Below are 19055 nucleotides of genomic sequence, written 5' to 3'. Positions count from 1 at the left end.
TCAGGTTTTAGCTGTCTATAATACAGCTCTGTGAGAGGGAACCCATGCAAGGAAACAGAAATGACCATGTTATGACATTGTATCATCTTGCACATTTCACGACTGCTTGTCTGTCTCTTAGTGGTGCATCGGTAGATACTGATTGAATAGACTGTGGTTTGTATCAGAGCTTATTTCATGCTGGTGGGTTGAAGTGCTCTAATGAGATAATTGAATTGATTGCTAGGTGAACCAAATCAGTTCATGCTGATGATATCAAATTTCATTTTAGAAAAATGAATAAACTATATTACTATTTAAAATGCATTGTGGAGTGAGCATCGTTTTTTGTGAATAAAATATTGTATTGTTTTTTAAATGAAATGCTTATACAGAGAGTAAAGGCATTAGCCCATTATATTATTCAAAATAATTGCATTTTGCATTGTAAGGCCTATCTCTTGAATGAAATCCTTTGGCTGATATGCAGCCCTGACCCATAGTTTTGCACCACCCTGTAAAATGAATTAATTGTGCTTCATAAAGTCGATTGAAACCTGCTAAATAATGTTACGTTAACATATTGAATTACGTATACTTAGAAAAAACTGTGGCATTTTGAAATCTAACATGAAATACTGTACTACTCTTTATGGCTTTCGGTAAACTTTTGCGATATCATTTTGTAGTTTCTTTTATTACACAATGTTAAATAAAAGATCTAAATTATGTTCATGTCATTTTTTTTCTAAAAACTTTTGGCCATAACACTGTGTCAAGAAATCCAATTCTTTAAAAGAAAAGTTCATTGTGCAACGCTCCTACAAACGAATAAGTCCTGCATTCAGCAGTTTGGAAAAGGGACCATCCCAAAAACCCACCTGACAGCGTCCTTGCACGAAACTGCCATGGAAGGTGGTTTTAAAAATAGATTGCACTTATTTCAGACAGTTGTTTAAGTTATGAGTCCAAGGTGAAAATGTCATAGGTGTTGGTATTCCTTTGTAGAACATTATCAAGTGAGAGCAGATGGGGGGAATCTGCATTACATTTTTTCGAAATGTTTTATAACAAAGCCTGCTAAACGCATTGTCATGCAGGTAGTGCACAGAAGGGCATACAGCAGGAGTAAGCATGTTTTGGGGATGGGGGAGTGTATATATTACAGATTACATAAGGACTCAACTGTGCATAGCAGGGCTGGAATTCCTGTGATGGTTTTTTGGTGCCATATGGTTTGTACAGTAGGACGAACTATTTGTTCTAATTAGTTGTAAATGATTTGATGATTTTCGTTAGTGTATATTGTTGTATGTTTTTTCATTGCTGCAGCATTTTCTTGAATTTGATTTTTTTTTCATGAATCTGGATGTCATGTTGATCTGATGTTGCTGGCTGGTTTGTATTGCTGGTCTCAGGAGAAGGCAGTGAGTGTGTTTGTTTTTATCAGCTGCTAGGTGGCACGTGCAGTCTTAATATCGTACAACTGTAAATAATGAGGCTGTAAACTCCTGAGGTTTACAACTCTTAATATATCTGTGAAATGCATTTAACAGGGTCCTCAATGTTTCTCAGTCAAATTCCTGAAATAATCTCTATCCTGTTTTTCAAGTCACCATTTTTTATATAACTTCTGGAAATGAGAATGGAAGGAAGGAAGGAAGGATGAAAGAAAGAAAGAAAGAAAGAAAGAAAGAAAGAAAGAAAGAAAGGAAATTGTCACAGACGATATGACAATTAGTGCAATGTATTTCTGAATGGATTGCATGAACTGGATTTGCATTGTGTAGCGTGATGAACGACTATGAAAGCAGTCTTGAAGGCCGACACACAGACAGATAGAAAGTCAAACAGGAGAACCTGGGGACGGTACCTTTAACAAGTCTGGAAAGCTACACTATGATCTTATCACACGTGATTTCCAAATCTTCCTGTGTGGATAGCTTGCCGTTCTTATGGTTGGTTATTTAATTCTTGCGGCTTGAAGTACTGAATAATTACTAGCTGAACGAAATCCATTGAAAGATATCAGTTTGAATATTTAAAACAGCTATGGAATAACTATCTATAACAAAAAATATTCAGTAATATGTACAAAAAAAAAAACACCAACAGTTGGATCAATATTTAGAATTATTATTATTATTATTATTATTATTATTATTATTATGGGCTGAGCATCCTTATAAACCTGACACGATCGTATATGTTTTTATTGTATTTTTTATTGTAAATGTACCTTTAAGACACAGTAACGTGTAGCACATGTTATAGCCTGTTATTAGAGCTTACTGAAAAGGATTTATTTTGTAACAGGATATAGGATAAGGACTAACAAGCAGGATTTTGTGGCACCCTGTATCAGACTGCAATTGCATTACACTTTCAATAATGCTTCAAATAATCCTTTTAAAACACATTGAAAACAGCACACCACATTATCAGAGCCACTGCAGTTAGCTTAGAAGCAGATTCACACAAATTAAAACTGTAAACGAACCACCAATGTTGAGCATCACGTAAAATATGACAACTATAACATTAAAACGATTCATTATCAAGTAACTAACTAAAAATACAACTGCAAAAATAGCCTGTCACAATAACACCATTAATGAAACTATTTCACCCTCGGCCTGCAGCCATAATTAAAAAATATGAAAAATAGGTAATTATACAACAGCAGATTATGCTTCAGAATATATCTATAAGTAGCATGGTTTAATATGTCCATGTACAATTTCTGTGGATTTGGCTAGTTTACAACACAAATATGAACACAATGTTAATTCCCATTGTTCACTTAATCAAAAATCTGAAAGAGATCTAGGCTTTATTGTCTATGTATGAAATGTATGTTGTTGTATGTTCTTTTGGATATACACAAAAGGTTTAAGCGATTACAAAATCATTGATTTCAGGACGTTTCTGACAAAAGCCATTCTTTGTGTAGAAAGACAAACTGTTGAAAAATAACACGCGTCTACTTTTCTTTCTACACAGCTGAAGAAGGGCTTTTGTCAGAAACGTCCTAAAACAAAAAAAAAATGGTCATTTAAACATTTTGTGAACATCCCAAAAAAACATTTATTTTTCATTTTTGTACACTGCAGTTGTACCGCCTTTCAAACCTCTCTCTCTCTCTCTCACTCTCTCTCTCTATATATATATATATGCATTTATCATATTTTTCATGCATACAACAACAGTGCCTCACAAAATTAATTCCATGTATTTTGTATTTTTCTACACTTGACATAGGACTGCTCTTGTATTTCGAACAATTTTAATTTCTTTAAAATGCTGTGTTTCCTCGACTGCACAGGAGGTTCCCAGTTTTCTATTTGGTGAAATCAATGTCCTTTTATCTCATAATAAAGTCTTCTTTTTTTTCTCTCGGGTGCAGCGTGCAGTGTGTGTGATGCACAGTATAAGAACAGGTATACGAGAGCAGGGCTGCAGATTCATTCTGGGTAGGCCTGTTGAAAATGAACAGCATACTGTTTGAGACTCGTCGTTCACTGCTACGTTTTAATATTTGCTCTTTATATATTATTCTTTATATGTTCTCCCATCGCTGATATAGTTGGGGTTTTTTTTGGCTGCTGGACTCCTGAGCTGTATGGGCTGCCCCTAGAAGCTGGCAGCGTCGCTGCAGTGTGACAAAGTGGTACAGCTTGCAGCTCTCTCTGCAGTGGCTGCCTGTTTCTCTGCCTTCAGGGTCTCTCTCTCTCACGCTCTCGCTCTCTCTCTCTCTCTCGCTCTCTCTCTCTCTCTCTCTCTCTCTCTGTTAGTGCAGTCTGCTGCAGGCGGCAGACACAAGGTTTATTCAGAAAAAAAAAAGATTTACTTGGGAGGGAGAACCACAAGCAGAAGCCAAGTCAAACCTTCAGCTCTTTAAAGATCCTAGCGTTTTCTGTGTGTGGGGGGTGGGGGTCTTTACGAAAGGAGGTGGGAAGGCAGCTTGTGCTCAGCTGTGGTTGCCCCTTAGTGATCCATACCGGTAGCCTTTCTGCGCTCTTCTCTCCTGCTTTTGGGGTTCAAAGAATTGGGAGCCGGATGCCCTTCCTATCTCCTCTCTCTCGATCAGGATAAATGCTGGCCGGAGCTGCCATCACAGTAAGTTTATTATGAAGTTTCTGTACGTTAAGGCATGCTGCAGTCTAGCAAACTATCAGACAACCAACCGTGCTGCAGTGCTTCATCTAAACAAACTGTTCTGCACCGTGGCTTTTCAGTTTGAGCAAGGGGTTTTGCTCTTGGCAGTTAGATGCAGCGTTTCATTCAGAATCAAAGCAGTGGCTGGCAGGAGGACAGGCTTAGCCTGTTATAAGCGTTGAATTCAATCACGGGGGGGTGGGGTTAATATAGCAGGTAGCTGCGGAATTGCCTTCAAATCAGAGCTTGCTTGTTACCTGTAGTGAGGTGTGGTGGTGGTGGTGCAGTGTCAAAAGTGAAACTGGTGCAGGGGCTAACAGCCATGGGGCTGGTTTGATTTCATGATGTTGCCTGCACTGTGTTCTGATGACGTAACACCTGGTGCTAGTCCAAACAGTGCAGCTCATTTGATCAGTAATAGTAATAGCTGTTGCTTCAGAGCGAATGGAACTGTTTTCCTGTAATGGTATAAAGAACTACTGTGCTGTGAAATCTTTTGCTGTACGGTATGCATGTATATCTGTATCATTCTCTGTTGCATACCTGCACTCTGGTTATCGTCATCCTTTACTACTGTTCAGCTAGTCTTCTGTCTGCCTGCCCTGCTCATTTTGGACAACGCTACGTGGATTATGTTTGAAATGTGGTGAGGCAAATGTGCAACTACTTCCACATTTTTCCTGCTCCTTGCTTTTTCAGTTCTTACATAAAACGACTTGATGCCCACAACCCTAAATAAATGGGGACGCTCTAATGGCATCAAAGGAAATTTAAATAGAAAATTAATGAAATTCCGTCACCCATGCATCTACTTCCCCATTCTCCTAAATCACTACTGTGATCTATGAGGGTTAAGGTTGGTTCTGTCTCGGCTGATAATTCCAGCAGCACGTGTGTTGTTGATCTGTTAAAAGATAAAGCGAGTGTTTCAGCAGGCAAGGAAATGAAGGCTTCTTTCCATTCCAGCAGCTGCTGCCTTTAGTATTACCTTTATGAGTTTCGCACTTCACAAAGCTGAGACCAAGCAAGAAAACATCCTGCTTGTTTTGTGTAAGTGCACTTCTTCTGAGCTGATGCACAGAATTGCACACAAGCAAGCACTGTTTTGCCGTCCCTGCATTCGCAATTGAGTCTCGTATTGCATATGTTGTTAGTATAAAGTATGGTCTAAAAAGTGGCAGTATTTAGATCTGCTGTTGGGATCAATTGAACGCATCCACAGATATCTCCAACATGTCAATCTGAATTTTGATGTTGCAGCTTCAGCTTGAGAAGAAGTTCCCTTTATTCTTATTTCATCCCACATTTTACTGTAAAATCAGTTTAAAATCTCCGCCACCCCTTTTTTGCTCCAGTTTTATTTAATCCATTTCTCTGTTTCATCATTATTGCATATCATTTTAACCCAGATTCCTGTTGCAGGTAAATGCTGAGCCCAAGAAGCTAAGCCATGCTGGATCCAAGCCCTCCGTCTGCGACAGTAGTAACCCATTCCCCGAGATAGCCATGAACAGCTGCAAGTACAATGGGGGCGTGGTGAGACCCCTGGGCAGCCTGGGCTCGTCACGGCGCAACCTCGCCGAGCTGGACTCGGAGACGCAGCCCCTGCAGACGCTACACAGCTCCGGCCTGGAGGTGGTGGTCTCCAAGGGCAATGGCGAGGACCCCGGCAAGGTGTCCAGTGACAGCCTGTCCCGCGACGGAGGGGGCGCGCCGCAGAAGAAGAACAAGGACATCGGGCAAAAGCTGGGCCACCGCAGGGCGCTGTTCGAGAAGCGCAAACGGCTCAGCGACTACGCTTTGATCTTCGGGATGTTTGGGATCGTCGTCATGGTGACCGAGACGGAACTTTCCTGGGGGGTTTACACCAAGGTAAGGGCTCTGTAGAGTCTGTAAATGCAGGGATACATTGCGTGTCAAACAGTGTGTGCATTGCTGTTTTTTTATGAGGGTTCAGTGATATCATTATCCAAATACCGAGAAGACAAGAGTGCTTGCATTTGTGTGATATTAAGTATAATATCACATTCAGCAATAAAATTAGCTTAAGCGGGTTGACAAGACAGAGAGAGCACATCATAACCAATGAGGCTTGCAGCTCGAGTTTTTCGGCTGACCAGTCGATTTGATTGGCTGTTTGGCTGTGTTTTAATTTATACTCATGAATATGCATTAGACTTCTATTAATGTGATTGGCCAGCTGCGAGCCATCTTGCAAACCGCAGCCCTATGAACTCGACACAACCCCACAACTAGCAGTGTCAATCACGCACTGTCTGAAATAAACCTTCAAGTCTCCCACTTACTTCAAATGCAAAAAGGAATGAAATGCATTTTTATCTGCGGCAAAGCAACGTGTACAAGGGGCTAAATAAATAATGATTAGTATGATTTTAACCGAGGCACATGCCTCGTGCGTCATAGCTGGCTATGGCCTTGACTATATCCTATCTCACTGATCACTATCATTGCAGTACTGATAGGAGGACTTCCATCAGAGGTACATTGATTTTGTTATTTGCTCATTGTTAAAAAAAAAAAAACAGATAATAAGATGTTGTTAGGGCAATTCTGACCGAGCAATTTCTTAAAATGTTTCTATTTAATGCAATATGTCATTGTTTCAAAAAACAGTAAAAGGCTGTTCTTAAATAAATGTTCCTTTTGTCCTTGAGGCTCTTCAAAGTATTATTGTATTCAAATAAATCTTTTCTTCTCTGTTTATCTAAAGCTTGAAGAAACCTAGCAATATCACTATGTATTTTGTTATTGGAATTTCAATGTGCAAATCTACACGTAATCGTTGAATTCAATATACCTGTCAAACTCCTGAACTGATTAACCACAATCCTTATTAAAAATGCATGTTTTATCTTTAGTACATCCTTAAATTGGTTTTGCAAAAAAAAAAAAAAAAAAAAAAAAAAAAGGCTGAATATACTGTTCTTGATAAGGTTCTTGTAAGTCTGCGTTCAGCTGATCTTGTGTGATTACGGCTTACATTCATCTAATAAAATGTCAATGGAAGGGCATTGGTCTCATGAAGAGCACCACCAGTGAATGCATTACATTTTAAAACACCGGACTTTATTTACTGATGCAGTCTAATGTCTAGTTTCAGTTAACAGCAAATGAATCGATGGCTCCCACCTTACCATCTGTGATAGTTTTAATTCTTCACATTGTGCTACTTGAAAGAGTCTGCAGAACCTGACACCCTATAAGTACAATGCAAATATTAACCATCGGCCCGCCTACAATATATGCACTGTAAAGTATCACTTGCTCACTTTGTATGTTTTCACATACACAGCTGCTGCTTTTAAATACTGTAAGTATTCGCTCATGAGAGAATTATTTTTCCATTAGTGTACACATCTTAATTTGGTGCATCGCAGCTGTAGCTCAATACCAATCCCAATATTGCCCCTTTCACTACAACGCAATCCCTGCGTATTGTTTGTCAGATGAAGACAGATTCGCCCTTCAAAATGTGACGTTTTGCCAAACCCCTAATAAATCGCCTGTACTGTTGTATATAAATAGAACGGCGATGATGCACAGACAGTTCATTAAAAACAAGTTATTTGTTACTTGAACAGAGAAGAGATATTTTGTTCTGCTTGATGCAGCAACCCCCACACAAGAGACCAGGCTTAGGGTTAATTTAATAGCCTCCTCATAATAACATTCTCAGCCCAACAACCAGCCCATGTACACACTTTCCATCCCCCATTAGGATCTCTGCAGCTGGAACACTGCAAAGGCAATTACAGCTTTGTCTGGGACATGTCACAGCCTACCGAACGCTGTTGCTGTAATTGTACAGCCAGATGAGAAATGAATTACTGGCCGCGCTGCTCAAATAATAAACAGCCGGAGATGTACGGGGGGTGAGGGGTCTGTTGTTGCTGTTTTCTGGAGGGGAACGTGTTTGGTTTCTTCCACTGGATTCTGATTTTTGAACATTAAGGACCAGAACTGGGCCAGTCCGGGTCATGCCACAGACCTGGGTGCCCTTACTAGCACTGTGACTTTGAAAAGTGAACCCCTGCCCACCAGCAGATCGAAATATCATTTTTAAAACTTTTTTTTAAGTTTATTTTTGTTGAAGTTGGGGATCCTCTTTTCTGCTACAATGTAAGGATGGCAAAAAGACCCCACAAATTAACCCCTGGCACAAATTAATTAGACTGGCACAAATTAACAAATCAACCTCCTGGCGGTACACCATAATCCAGGTTTATCAAGGTCTCTTTTTTTGCAAAACGATAAGACAGTAAAAAGTTTTGGGATTTACTTCAGCTGTAAACGGTTTGTTTTCTTGGGAATAATATACAGCACACAGTGCATACAAGCACATCAAAAGGCACACGGCTTAGTATGTGTAAAAACAGCCTCTTATGTGTCTCCCCCAGCATCCCTATATACTGCTGTGCACCCCATCACTGTCTGGGCTGCAGATTTAAGATGATACATAACTGGGGTTCACATTCCAGGGCTGGCGTCCTGTGTGCCACTTTATCATGCCTGAGAACAGTAGGCTCCTCGTAATGGAAATGAGAGCTCAAACAGGTCCCGAGAGGCGAGGTGTGTAGAAGATAAATGTGGGTCTTTAAGGCATTAACAGTATGTGTTTTACAGGCTGCAGTAAGAGCAGCTGTGCTGTGCTGTCCTGCCCTGTGAAAAAAGAGAACTGCAGTCAAACGCAGGACACCTGTTTACTGAAAGTTTCGTTTTTTGCTATAAATTCAAAATCTGCAGTACCTCATTCACAGCATTTTTCCGTTCATATATTGTAGGTCCCTTTGATGTCAAATGAGAATGGAAGGGAATAGGGCTGATCATGCAATGATAAATAAATGGCTATGTCATTGGAATTCACATAATATCTGAGTCTGTATTCAAAAGGTGCCCATCCTGACTACGATTGGTCTCATTGGAAAGTGCAGGATCACAAGCTTCTGTGCTGGCATTGCCTCCCTTCTCCCTCAGCTCTAACTCTTGTTCTTTCTCCCCACAGGAATCCTCATATTCATTTGCACTGAAATGCCTTATCAGCCTTTCCACTGTTATATTGCTTGGTCTCATTATAATGTACCACACTCGAGAGATCCAGGTAAGGACTATGCCATCGTTATCAATGTAGAGGAGGGGGATCTGGGGCACTGGAACTGTGCCAGGGTGGGGTAGTGCAAATGTCCAACCTGGTCTTCACCCATGGCGCTTGGCTTGAGAACTGGTTCTGCTTTCGCATGTACAGCTATGGCCAAAAGTTTTGCATCGCCTAGAATTGTAGGATTGAGGAATCATTTTCTTTTTTTTTTTTTTTTTTTTTTTTTTTTTAAACTATATGAACATAATTTGGATCTTTTATTTAACATCATGTAATCAAAGAAACAAAATGATATCGCAAAAGTCCACCGGAAGCCATAATAGTAGTACAGTATTTCATGTTGGATTTCAAAATGTTACATTTTTAAGTACTCTGGAAAACTACAAAGCGGTGTGTAATTCAATATGTTAACGTAACATTATTCAGCAGGTTTCATTCGACTTTCTGAAGCAAAATGAGTTCATTCTATAGGGTGATGCCAAGCCTTTGGCCAGCGCTGTAGAGCGTTTTGGATAATCAATCCCAATAATGCATTGCAATAAAACTGATGTGCCACTTAAGGGCTGTCACAAATCCAATGCTAAAATGTGACTTAGATGACTTTCCATCACGTCAACCATGACTTGCTGCAGTGAATAACATGACCTTCTCTGACAGTGTGTCGGGCTATGAGATCAGAGTCCCTGCATGGTTTCACACTCCTTAAAAGCTTCAGGGGGATAGGAAAGCACTGCACTCGTCGATTAAAACACTCCTCTAGTGTTTTCTCTGGAAAGCATCGAAAGCAAACAGATTTTTTTGTCTCTGAATAGACTGTGCCCCCCTAAAAACATAATCACTGGCAGCGAGATACAAAAGCAAACCTCACAAAGTCATTAAAGGACAGGATGTTGCTGAGCATACAAATGCTGCTGCCTTGTTGACTCCCGACAGTGCAATCCTTTCATTAGTATTGTGGCCACATGGCTACTAGGGGTGTGCTGATACTCGCACTCATACTCATAATTGCCTTTAAGAAGTATTTATCAGCAGGTATTAAATAAATCCATTCATTAATGTATTGCTTTCAACACAAGAACAGCTATCCTTCCGTCGCCTTTACAAACGAGTTCCAATCAATGGCAATTAACTTTCACATTGAGTGTTTTAAAAACCGCTTGGAAGCTCATTTTCCCTCTCATCCGGGGCGCTGGCATTTCTGCGGCGTACTGCCATACCAAGGTCATGAAACTAAGTTACACATTAATGAATGGATTTATTTAATAACTGCCGATAACCACTTCTTAAAGGCAATTACAATGATGAGTATCAGCACCACCCCCTAGTGGCTTATTTATTTACACGAAAAGAGATCATTTTCAAGACTAACCAACTTGCCTTGATGCTTGAAAAATAAATGTGTAGTTTGTCAGTATAAAAAATATATCTCCTCTTCTTTGTGTCCTAGCTCTTCATGGTGGACAATGGGGCGGACGACTGGAGAATAGCCATGACGTACGAGCGGATATTTTTCATCGTTCTGGAGCTTCTGGTGTGCGCCATCCACCCAATCCCGGGGCAGTACGTTTTCACGTGGACGGCGCGCCTGGCCTTCACCTACACGCCCTCGGTGGCGGACGCTGACGTGGACATTATTCTCTCCATCCCCATGTTCATGCGCCTCTACCTGATTGGGCGAGTCATGCTGCTGCACAGCAAGCTCTTCACGGACGCCTCGTCACGGAGCATCGGCGCGCTCAATAAGATCAACTTCAACACGCGCTTCGTCATGAAGACCCTCATGACCATCTGCCCCGGGACCGTGCTGCTGGTGTTCAGCATCTCCTCCTGGATCATCGCTGCCTGGACGGTGCGCGTCTGCGAGAGGTAGGGCCCAACTTCCACTCTCTCAGGGTTAGCGATCAGTCCAAGAGAGCTTCTGCAGCAGCATGGTCTTCCAGCCTGTGCCCCCCTCAGCACCCCACGCCCACCCCCCACCTCTCCCCAGTAGCCAGGTCAGGCTCACACAGCAGTGGTCCCTCACATGAACGCACAGTTTTGAAAGGCAAGCAGTGGTTTCGGCAGTTACAAGGCTGGTTCTCCTTTGTGGTGTTCTGAGCTCAAACCGAACAGATCTCAGACATTTGTTTCACCTTTTTTTGCTTTCTACAGAACCGTATATAACAGTTATATCGTACATAAAAGGTTGAATAACTTCCACCTGCCATGTTTTTTTAGGCAAGTCCGAGTCCTGGTGCTCCATGTCCAGATTTATGCTGGTCAAGAAAATTTGAATCATTAGGCTTGGGCTTGGATTGTCAGTCTTGATTGCATCGCTGTTGTGCGCTGGAGTAAAAGTTTATTACCCCTTTTATGATTGTGCTTCTCACTCTTGCACTGCTGCATTTTAACCAGGTGCCACTGTTCTTAAACTTTCAGTTTTTTAGAAACTACTCATTTTTTGCCATCCTACTTTTATAACGTTTTCCCCTATTTGGTTCTGTCAACTATATATTTAACCACTTTGCTAGAATATGTCTCCTCTACGTAAATTTGACCTTTAGAGGTGTCTGGCCCATGGTGAGCAGGCAGGTTGGAGAGATGTGGTAGTTTTTTCATGCATTCTATTTCAGGACTCTGGGCCTCCCAAATACCCCTGAAGCTGGACTGTGTGCCAGAAATTAAAAAGGAAAATAGTCCCTGCCTGGTTTGCCCCTGCTGTGCTCTCTCTGCTTTTTCTGTGCTTTTGGCACCCCCTCATCCTCCTTTTCCAACACTCCCACCAACTGTATGCCAGGACAAAGACTGAGCAGAGGTAACAAATGGTAGTTTTGAGCAGGACGGAGTGAGAAACAGCCGAGCTTCAAGCCTGTACAAGAACACATCTGTCAAACCAAACAGATCCCAAACTGCAGAACTTGTGTGTGTGTGCGTGAATTTGTCAGGGGTTTATTAGTGCAGTAGAACACCACTTATCCTCATTAGAATTTCCAGCCAAGAACAGCACAGCTTTTTCTATGTTCTAGGTCATTTTATTTAGCTAATAAAATCTTTTAAAAGATCTGTTCGGTTTGGCGGAACCGTTGTTCATCTAAGCTCAGATCACCCACAGTTCTAAGCACCCCCTAACAGGGCAGGCAGCAAAAATGGCTCGGAGAAAGACTTGGGGGTACATGGGACCCAAATTAGCAGTTAGATTGTAAGACTGCACCTGAGGGGCAGAGTGGGGGGTTCTTTGCATCTCATCTTCAAGCTCTTGAAGCTTGACAGGACTGTTGAGACTTTCCTGAGTCTGCCAGACACCACCTACCACCCCCCCTCCTCTACCGCAGTGCATGCTGGGCCAGGCCTCTGGTAGCCCCTTTTTGGCCTGACCCAGCCACGTCTCATACTAACCTGTGTGTCTGTAACTCTCTGTTGTGCTTTTTATTCCCCCACAATGCTGCTCCATAGGGATACCATGTGAGTCCTCGTTCTTAGCTGTGGAAAGCTATCATTGTGCACCAAGCTGGCGCCACTGCAGCTCTGGGGGTGGGGTGGGGTAGGAGGAAAAAGGGGTTATCCCATCAAAAAATCACAATGCGTTTAGACTAGTCTTAAAATGAATTTCAGGACTTGGGCTCCTTCCCCCAAAGCAGTGTGAATTTAGGAGTGATCGCCCTGATTCTGTAAGAAAAGGGTTTTTGCAGGCTGTGGAGTCCAAATTTTGACAACAACGAGCATTTCTTTATCTTCAGCTGAGGCAGTTTGTGCTAAAATGGTGCAACCAACAGAAACAACCACTTTTATTCAGGAAATGCTAGGAAATCTTCTTTGTGTACCATCAGGGTAACAGCATTACATGCTTTAACAATGAAATTTGGACCAATCTTTTGTACCCATAGTGGGGACGCTCCATTCTAGCACACTCCCTCAGTTACTGTTAAGGTTTAGGGTTGTCTGTGGACTGCTGTGGATCACTCCCGCTACGCACTGTGACAGCACATGTCGTCCACGTTTACCTCCAAAGCTAGTCAGTGAAGAGGCCCTTGTAGTAAAGTGCCATCCAGTTTTGGGACTCGTGACAAATATCTTGCAGAAGATTATGATTTTAATGTAAAGATCTAGAAGCTTGGAGAACAAAGGGTCTTTGGAATCCTATTCGTCCAGCGGGTGGGAAAATAAAAGGTGCTCTGGGTTTGATAGAAGACTCCAGACAGGAGGCAACAGATACTCTCAAGGCTTAGAGAGAGTCAGAGAGGAACTGCTGCAAAGTCTGATGGGCACTGTCTCAGGTTGCAGACTCCTTGGACCTGTGTTCCAGCAAATTTCTCACTGGTTATTCAGCACATGTTTGCGTGAATTTCGTTCCTAAGACTAACAAGTTCAGATCTTTTAAACACAACTGAAGACTTATCATACCTTACCCACTAACACAAATACCATCCATGATTTCAAATGCTCATTCGTATGATAAAAGTCTAAAAGAAAAATAACAATTAGTCCAAGATAACTTTTTATTTTTTATTTTGATGTTTGATGTTAACTAACAAAAAACATACCTTTGAGATTTTATTATACACTTTTTGTTGGGGGGGTGGATTTTGTAGTTGCAATGTTCTTGCCCTCAGTAAGTGAAATATACAAACTCTAGTTCATAGACCATACCAGCACACTCCTTAACATATTTCCTAATGTTCCCTGCTTCAACTGTAAAAAAAAAAAAAAAAACATTTACTGTGATGGACTAAATCCTCTGGACACAACATTCTCCTCTCAAATGCACTTGTGACATAGCAGATCAGGATACATCTGGAGCTGCTGGAAAAAAAAAACAACATGAGGTTTTCTTGCTATAAAGTTATCGAGTCTTGATCTCTCTTTTTTTTTTACTCTTCAGTATAGCCAGGCAGAGCACTGATGAGAGGGATGTGCTAAAAAAAAAAAAAAAAGTCATGGTTGAAATCATTTCCCTATGAACATTTAATTTCTAATGGATTTGTACGTTTGTAGCTTCCCTCACAACCCTAACTTGAAATTACACTGCATTCCCTTGGGATACTTGGCTGGGGCACATTAGGTTCGAAAGAATCGGATCGATGATTTAGAATTGAAAGTCAATCCACCTGTATGGCCTTCAGGTATCTCAAAGGTCAACGTCATTGAAGCAGCACCCTGTAGTATATATATATATATATATATATATATATATATATATATATATATAAAAGAACTCACGATATATCCTATCTTATACACTGCACAATGCTGACATGCTACAAAAATGCCTCTTATCATACATTTCCCTCTTGTAAGTTTAGAGCTGTGGTACCCTGGGGAAAGCCTGCACTGCCTTTAAACTACATTGAACAGATACATGTTGTAAAAGCACTCATAGATTTATATGTGGAAATCATGCAATAGCTATTTTTTTTATCATGTTAAAATAGTGACATTTCCAAATGGACTTTCCCTATATAAAAATTGATATATATATAGTTTGGTTAAGAGCCAGTCGCTCAAGCAAGCAAGAGAAATTTAGCCCTCCAGTATTTCGGTTTTTGGCACATCCCTATATCCTAATTGCATTGATATGGCCTTGTGCATTGCTTTACTGTTAAGAATGTGCACTTGATGAAGGCATACCATGAAGACAGCACTACATGAAAAAGCTGCAAGGTTCAGCTATAGCAGGGATATATTGAATATATATATATATATATATATATATATATATATATATATATATATATATATATATATATATATATATACTGCAGCGTATAGGAATCCTATTAAAGATATACCCTATTGCAACGCGTAGGGGTTGTATTGCATGTAGATTTCATTAATCCTGCTACGCTATGTAGAATAAGTGGAATTTGCAATCAAACTTAAATGAATGTTGTCAGCTAAAAGGCAGCATTGGAGCTATGGTTTTACGATTGAATTTCTTGCTAGAATAAATGAGATGGCTATTGAACAGGGTAACACTTAGCTTGCACATTGAAGTTCAACGCTTTTCAGCAGCAGGGAGAGAAGACAAGAGGAAAGAGAGAACCGGATGATAAAGAAAGAAAAGGGAGAGCTTTGTAAAAAAAAAAAAAAAAAAGGGACAGCCGCGCAGTAAATCCGTACAAAATCCGAACTCTAATTAAGCAATTCTATTAATCGTGTCTGTAGTGCATTGCCATTCACAATGAAGAGTTCACAATCTGCCATTTGAAAGAAAGAAACACACGCTCTGGCATGTATTTTCAAAATCGGTTTGTAAACATAAGCCTACGATATCTCACAGCTTGTGGTTCCTGGGGTCAATTGCATCCAGGGTAGAAAACAGAAACGGCAGCCCCACTGAATAGAAATATCTGCGGGTGACTGGCTACGGATCAGGTCATTCAGAAGGGCAAGCAGGATGTCATAAATATCTGAAGCTATTCAGGGAGGCAGTTTACCATTTAGAATCAATGCATATTCTGTTTGAATCTGGAAAACGTTGATGAGCCAATTGGCCCGAAACCCCATTAGTAATGTCTCAGTACAGCCATTTAAACGGGAGAGAAATACTTTTTGCGTCTTCCTCCACCCAAAATAGTGAGACCCACAAGTCAGGTAGGTTAGTAACTGATTGGGGTCTAATTGCTTCATTTATATGACACAGCAGGGGAGTGTGGGGGCAGTCACTGCTTCAGTACAGGCTGCTTGGGGGAACGGCCAGGGCTGGGCGGGGCTGGGCTGGGAGACTCCGCCTCTAGGGGCGGGGGCAGGCATAGGAAACCCAGCCAGTGGATCAGTGAAACCATTAAAACCCTCTAGGTAAGACTATATCATATTTTGCCTTTTTTTTCAGATACAACATGAAATAGATACTTGATACCAAATAAAAAACAAGCTTTCTCCTGAGGCTAGCACCGTTAATAATTCATTCAGTTTGTTTTTAAAACGAGAAGCGTGAGTTCAAGACTTTTTTCATTTTTTTCATAAACTTGCACATTTTGTTGGCAAAATATGAGGTATTGTTGCCTGGAGGGCATCGGCTGAGAAAAGAAATATGGAGAAAGGTGAACCCATCAAAAATATATATATATATTAATGTGCTTATGGGAGTTTGTTCCAAAAACGCAGAGTGGACTAAAGGATTTGAACCATATTAGTCCTCTGCAACTGAATGCATTTGGAGAGTTTTTAACGTCACACACCCCTAGTGGTTGCTTCTAGTTGAAGGTGGTGCCAGCTCTATCACATTCCATGCCTGTGCTCAGTATATTGAGAGCTTTTAATACATCTGCTCTTTGTCACCCCAGAGCACTCCATGTAGTTCAGTATTGAGGCAGTTACTGACTGATATTAACATACAACTGCGATGGACCAATTCATAGAGAAATCTCAGTGCTCCATAGGTAGCACCATGTGTGGTGCGCTATACTGTTTAGGGATAACCTGGAAGACCTATGAATGTTTGGGGGGGGGGGGGGGGGGGGGGGGGGTAGGTATATACATAGAAGAGCTTTCTTCAGGCTACATTTATCAGGGTTTGGACAAGTTTGGTTAATTCACTCATCAGGGCATAGACTTATCTTTCAAATTAGTTTGCATTGTGAGATAAAACTTAACATGTACCTCTAAAATGCAACTGTTCTGAAGTTTAAATATGGGGATAGAGATGGTTTATTCTGCATTGTCATTGTCAGTTTATATAGTTTGATCAGACGCGACTGTGCAGATTATTTAGATCATCTAAACTGGGCGTTTAAGACTTGAAAGAACTAGACTGCTCTGTGTCACATTCAGACGCCCAGAATGGGGACAGCACTTCTTTGGTAAAAACAAAAAAAAACATTTAGTTCTAAGGGCTGGTTTATAAATATCTTCAAACGTGCTTGATGGTTTTTTAAATCTATATGGACCACCTCCTGGGAGCAATTCCACAGATAGTTCCAGCCAGCACGTTACCAACACCTGCCACCGAGCAAGTCAAGGTCCTTCTTAACAATTCAGTCATGCAGTTCATAAAACACTGGCTGAGGCTTTTTGAATATGACTACCAGCTACTGAAAACTTGCTCTATTCCCTTTCTATTATTCTTTCCCTCCTGGCTCTCAATATACTGTCTTTCTTAGCATGCAGAATGTGTGTTTTTTTATGCAAGCATGATACCTGCTACTTCTGCATGTAAGGGATGTGTCATTAACACTTAAATAACTTGCAAGCACTGATTTGTTGAGAACTGAGCATGAATGCAAAAGCTGAGAATCAGACCGTTTCAAAGTCAATGGACAGCCTAGCTCCCTCCACCTGTCTGGATCCACAACCTTGGGAGGGCGACACTGTGGAGGGGCGGGGCACAGATATGAGACTGGCTCTGCCTAGGAGCATGGGGTCTAAAGGATGAATTAACAGCTGAGTTCTAGAGCTATGCAGGTTGATGTGCATTCAGGCAGTCTAAGCAAGTGTAAACTTACAGTCAATAAAATGCAAGCCTATGTCTATATTTCTAAGCTGGGCATACAAAATGGTACAAAACCAAGCGGCGCACACATCATTCTCACGTAGGCATCTTGACACACAGTGATGGCAAATACATGCGTTCACACTGAATCACATCACTTACAGGTAAATAAGAAAAGTCCACTTGGACTTTCTGACATTCACCCACCAAGTCACTGAAAATCCGATTCAAAGAAACCAGAGTTGCTAAATTCATCCTCTGTATGTTGCTATCCATTAGAAGTTAACTACAAGCTTAGCGATATAAAGGGGAAGGGAGTTCAACTATATATATATATATATACAGTATAGATATATATATATATATTTTTTTTACCACATCCCTAGTTGACTACTAAAATATACTGAAAATTAAACTGAACAAAAAGCTAGAATATACTTACTGTATATCATTTTCATTTTCGATAATTTTCTTTCAGAAACACTTCATACTGTACACCTGCAAAACACATATTGAAATACATTTTTGAAGCAGCTTTTGAAATTCACGCAGTATGGAAAAAAAAAATACATACCTTTGTCCAACTCCGTCCGGCATTTTCCTTTTCCCGTTATCGCTCATGAAAAAAAATTATCCAAATGAAGGAAAGAATCAGACAGACAGACAGGCAGACACACAGACAGACAGACAGGCAGACACACAGACAGACAGACAGACAGGCAGACACACAGACAGACAGACGAGCCCTCAAGGCTCCAGATGTTTGTTTGTTTTTTCGATTAGGCTGACTGTCCCGGCCTGGGCTTGCCTGCCCTCACAGCTGCTACAATGATGTATTGCTGATGCTATAATTAATGTCAAAACCAGTGTCCTGCTAAATGGTGTCCATTCAGAGGCTCGATTGTAGATGTGAGGGCCCACTGTGCAAGGATGCCTGTTCAAATTCATCTTCATCTCTGCCTCTTTCTAGCTGGGCTTAATTAGTCAAGCAGCAGATTCCCTTTAACTGGGCCAACTTTAGTGCTCGACTGGAGAGAACGAGAGCAGCACTGCATTAATATTGGGTCAATCCATCACCATCATCAATGTCTTTGCAGATTTTTTTTTTTTAATTTAGATATTACTGTTAGAAACACATTTTCAGCAAGTTTTCTTTGGTGCTGAAAAGGGAGTCGCTTTATAAGTTTGTTATCAATTGCCTTTTTGTTTTTTTGGAAGACTAAAAGCAGCTGATAAATTTAATGACAATTTGACGAGCAGTCTTTCTCAATGCCTGCAGGAGTGTATTCCCTAGTCTTGATAGGGTTTTTTTTTACATGTATGCAAACAGTTCCTCTTTGTCTGCCTGATTGACAGATGCTCATAAAGGATGCTGTGGTTTCTGTTCTGGAAGCT

General features: G+C 40.8%; 1 protein-coding gene across 4 annotated transcripts in view; it reads left to right on the top strand.

Moving 5' to 3' along the window:
• The window catches only part of LOC117401380 (small conductance calcium-activated potassium channel protein 2-like), a 43657-nt gene that overhangs the window by 13690 nt on the left and 10912 nt on the right, over nt 1–19055 (top strand). For 3 of the 4 annotated variants that reach the window (XR_009319942.1, XM_059015011.1, XM_059015012.1), the window contains exons 2-4: nt 5560–6009; nt 9161–9256; nt 10701–11119. Coding sequence is in view for 3 of the 4 variants with exons in the window: in XM_059015011.1 (XP_058870994.1) it covers nt 5560–6009; nt 9161–9256; nt 10701–11119 (965 nt within the window). In the remaining variant the exon portion in view is untranslated. Of the gene's footprint in view, nt 1–3896; nt 4099–5559; nt 6010–9160; nt 9257–10700; nt 11120–19055 lie in introns of those variants that run through there. The other variant, XM_059015013.1, reaches the window with a different exon arrangement.

The sequence above is a fragment of the Acipenser ruthenus genome, chromosome 49, assembly GCF_902713425.1.
Source record: "Acipenser ruthenus chromosome 49, fAciRut3.2 maternal haplotype, whole genome shotgun sequence".
In the NCBI taxonomy this organism is placed as follows: domain Eukaryota; kingdom Metazoa; phylum Chordata; class Actinopteri; order Acipenseriformes; family Acipenseridae; genus Acipenser; species Acipenser ruthenus.
Note: the sequence above shows the minus strand (reverse complement) of the source record. Positions and strands in the feature narration are given on the sequence as shown.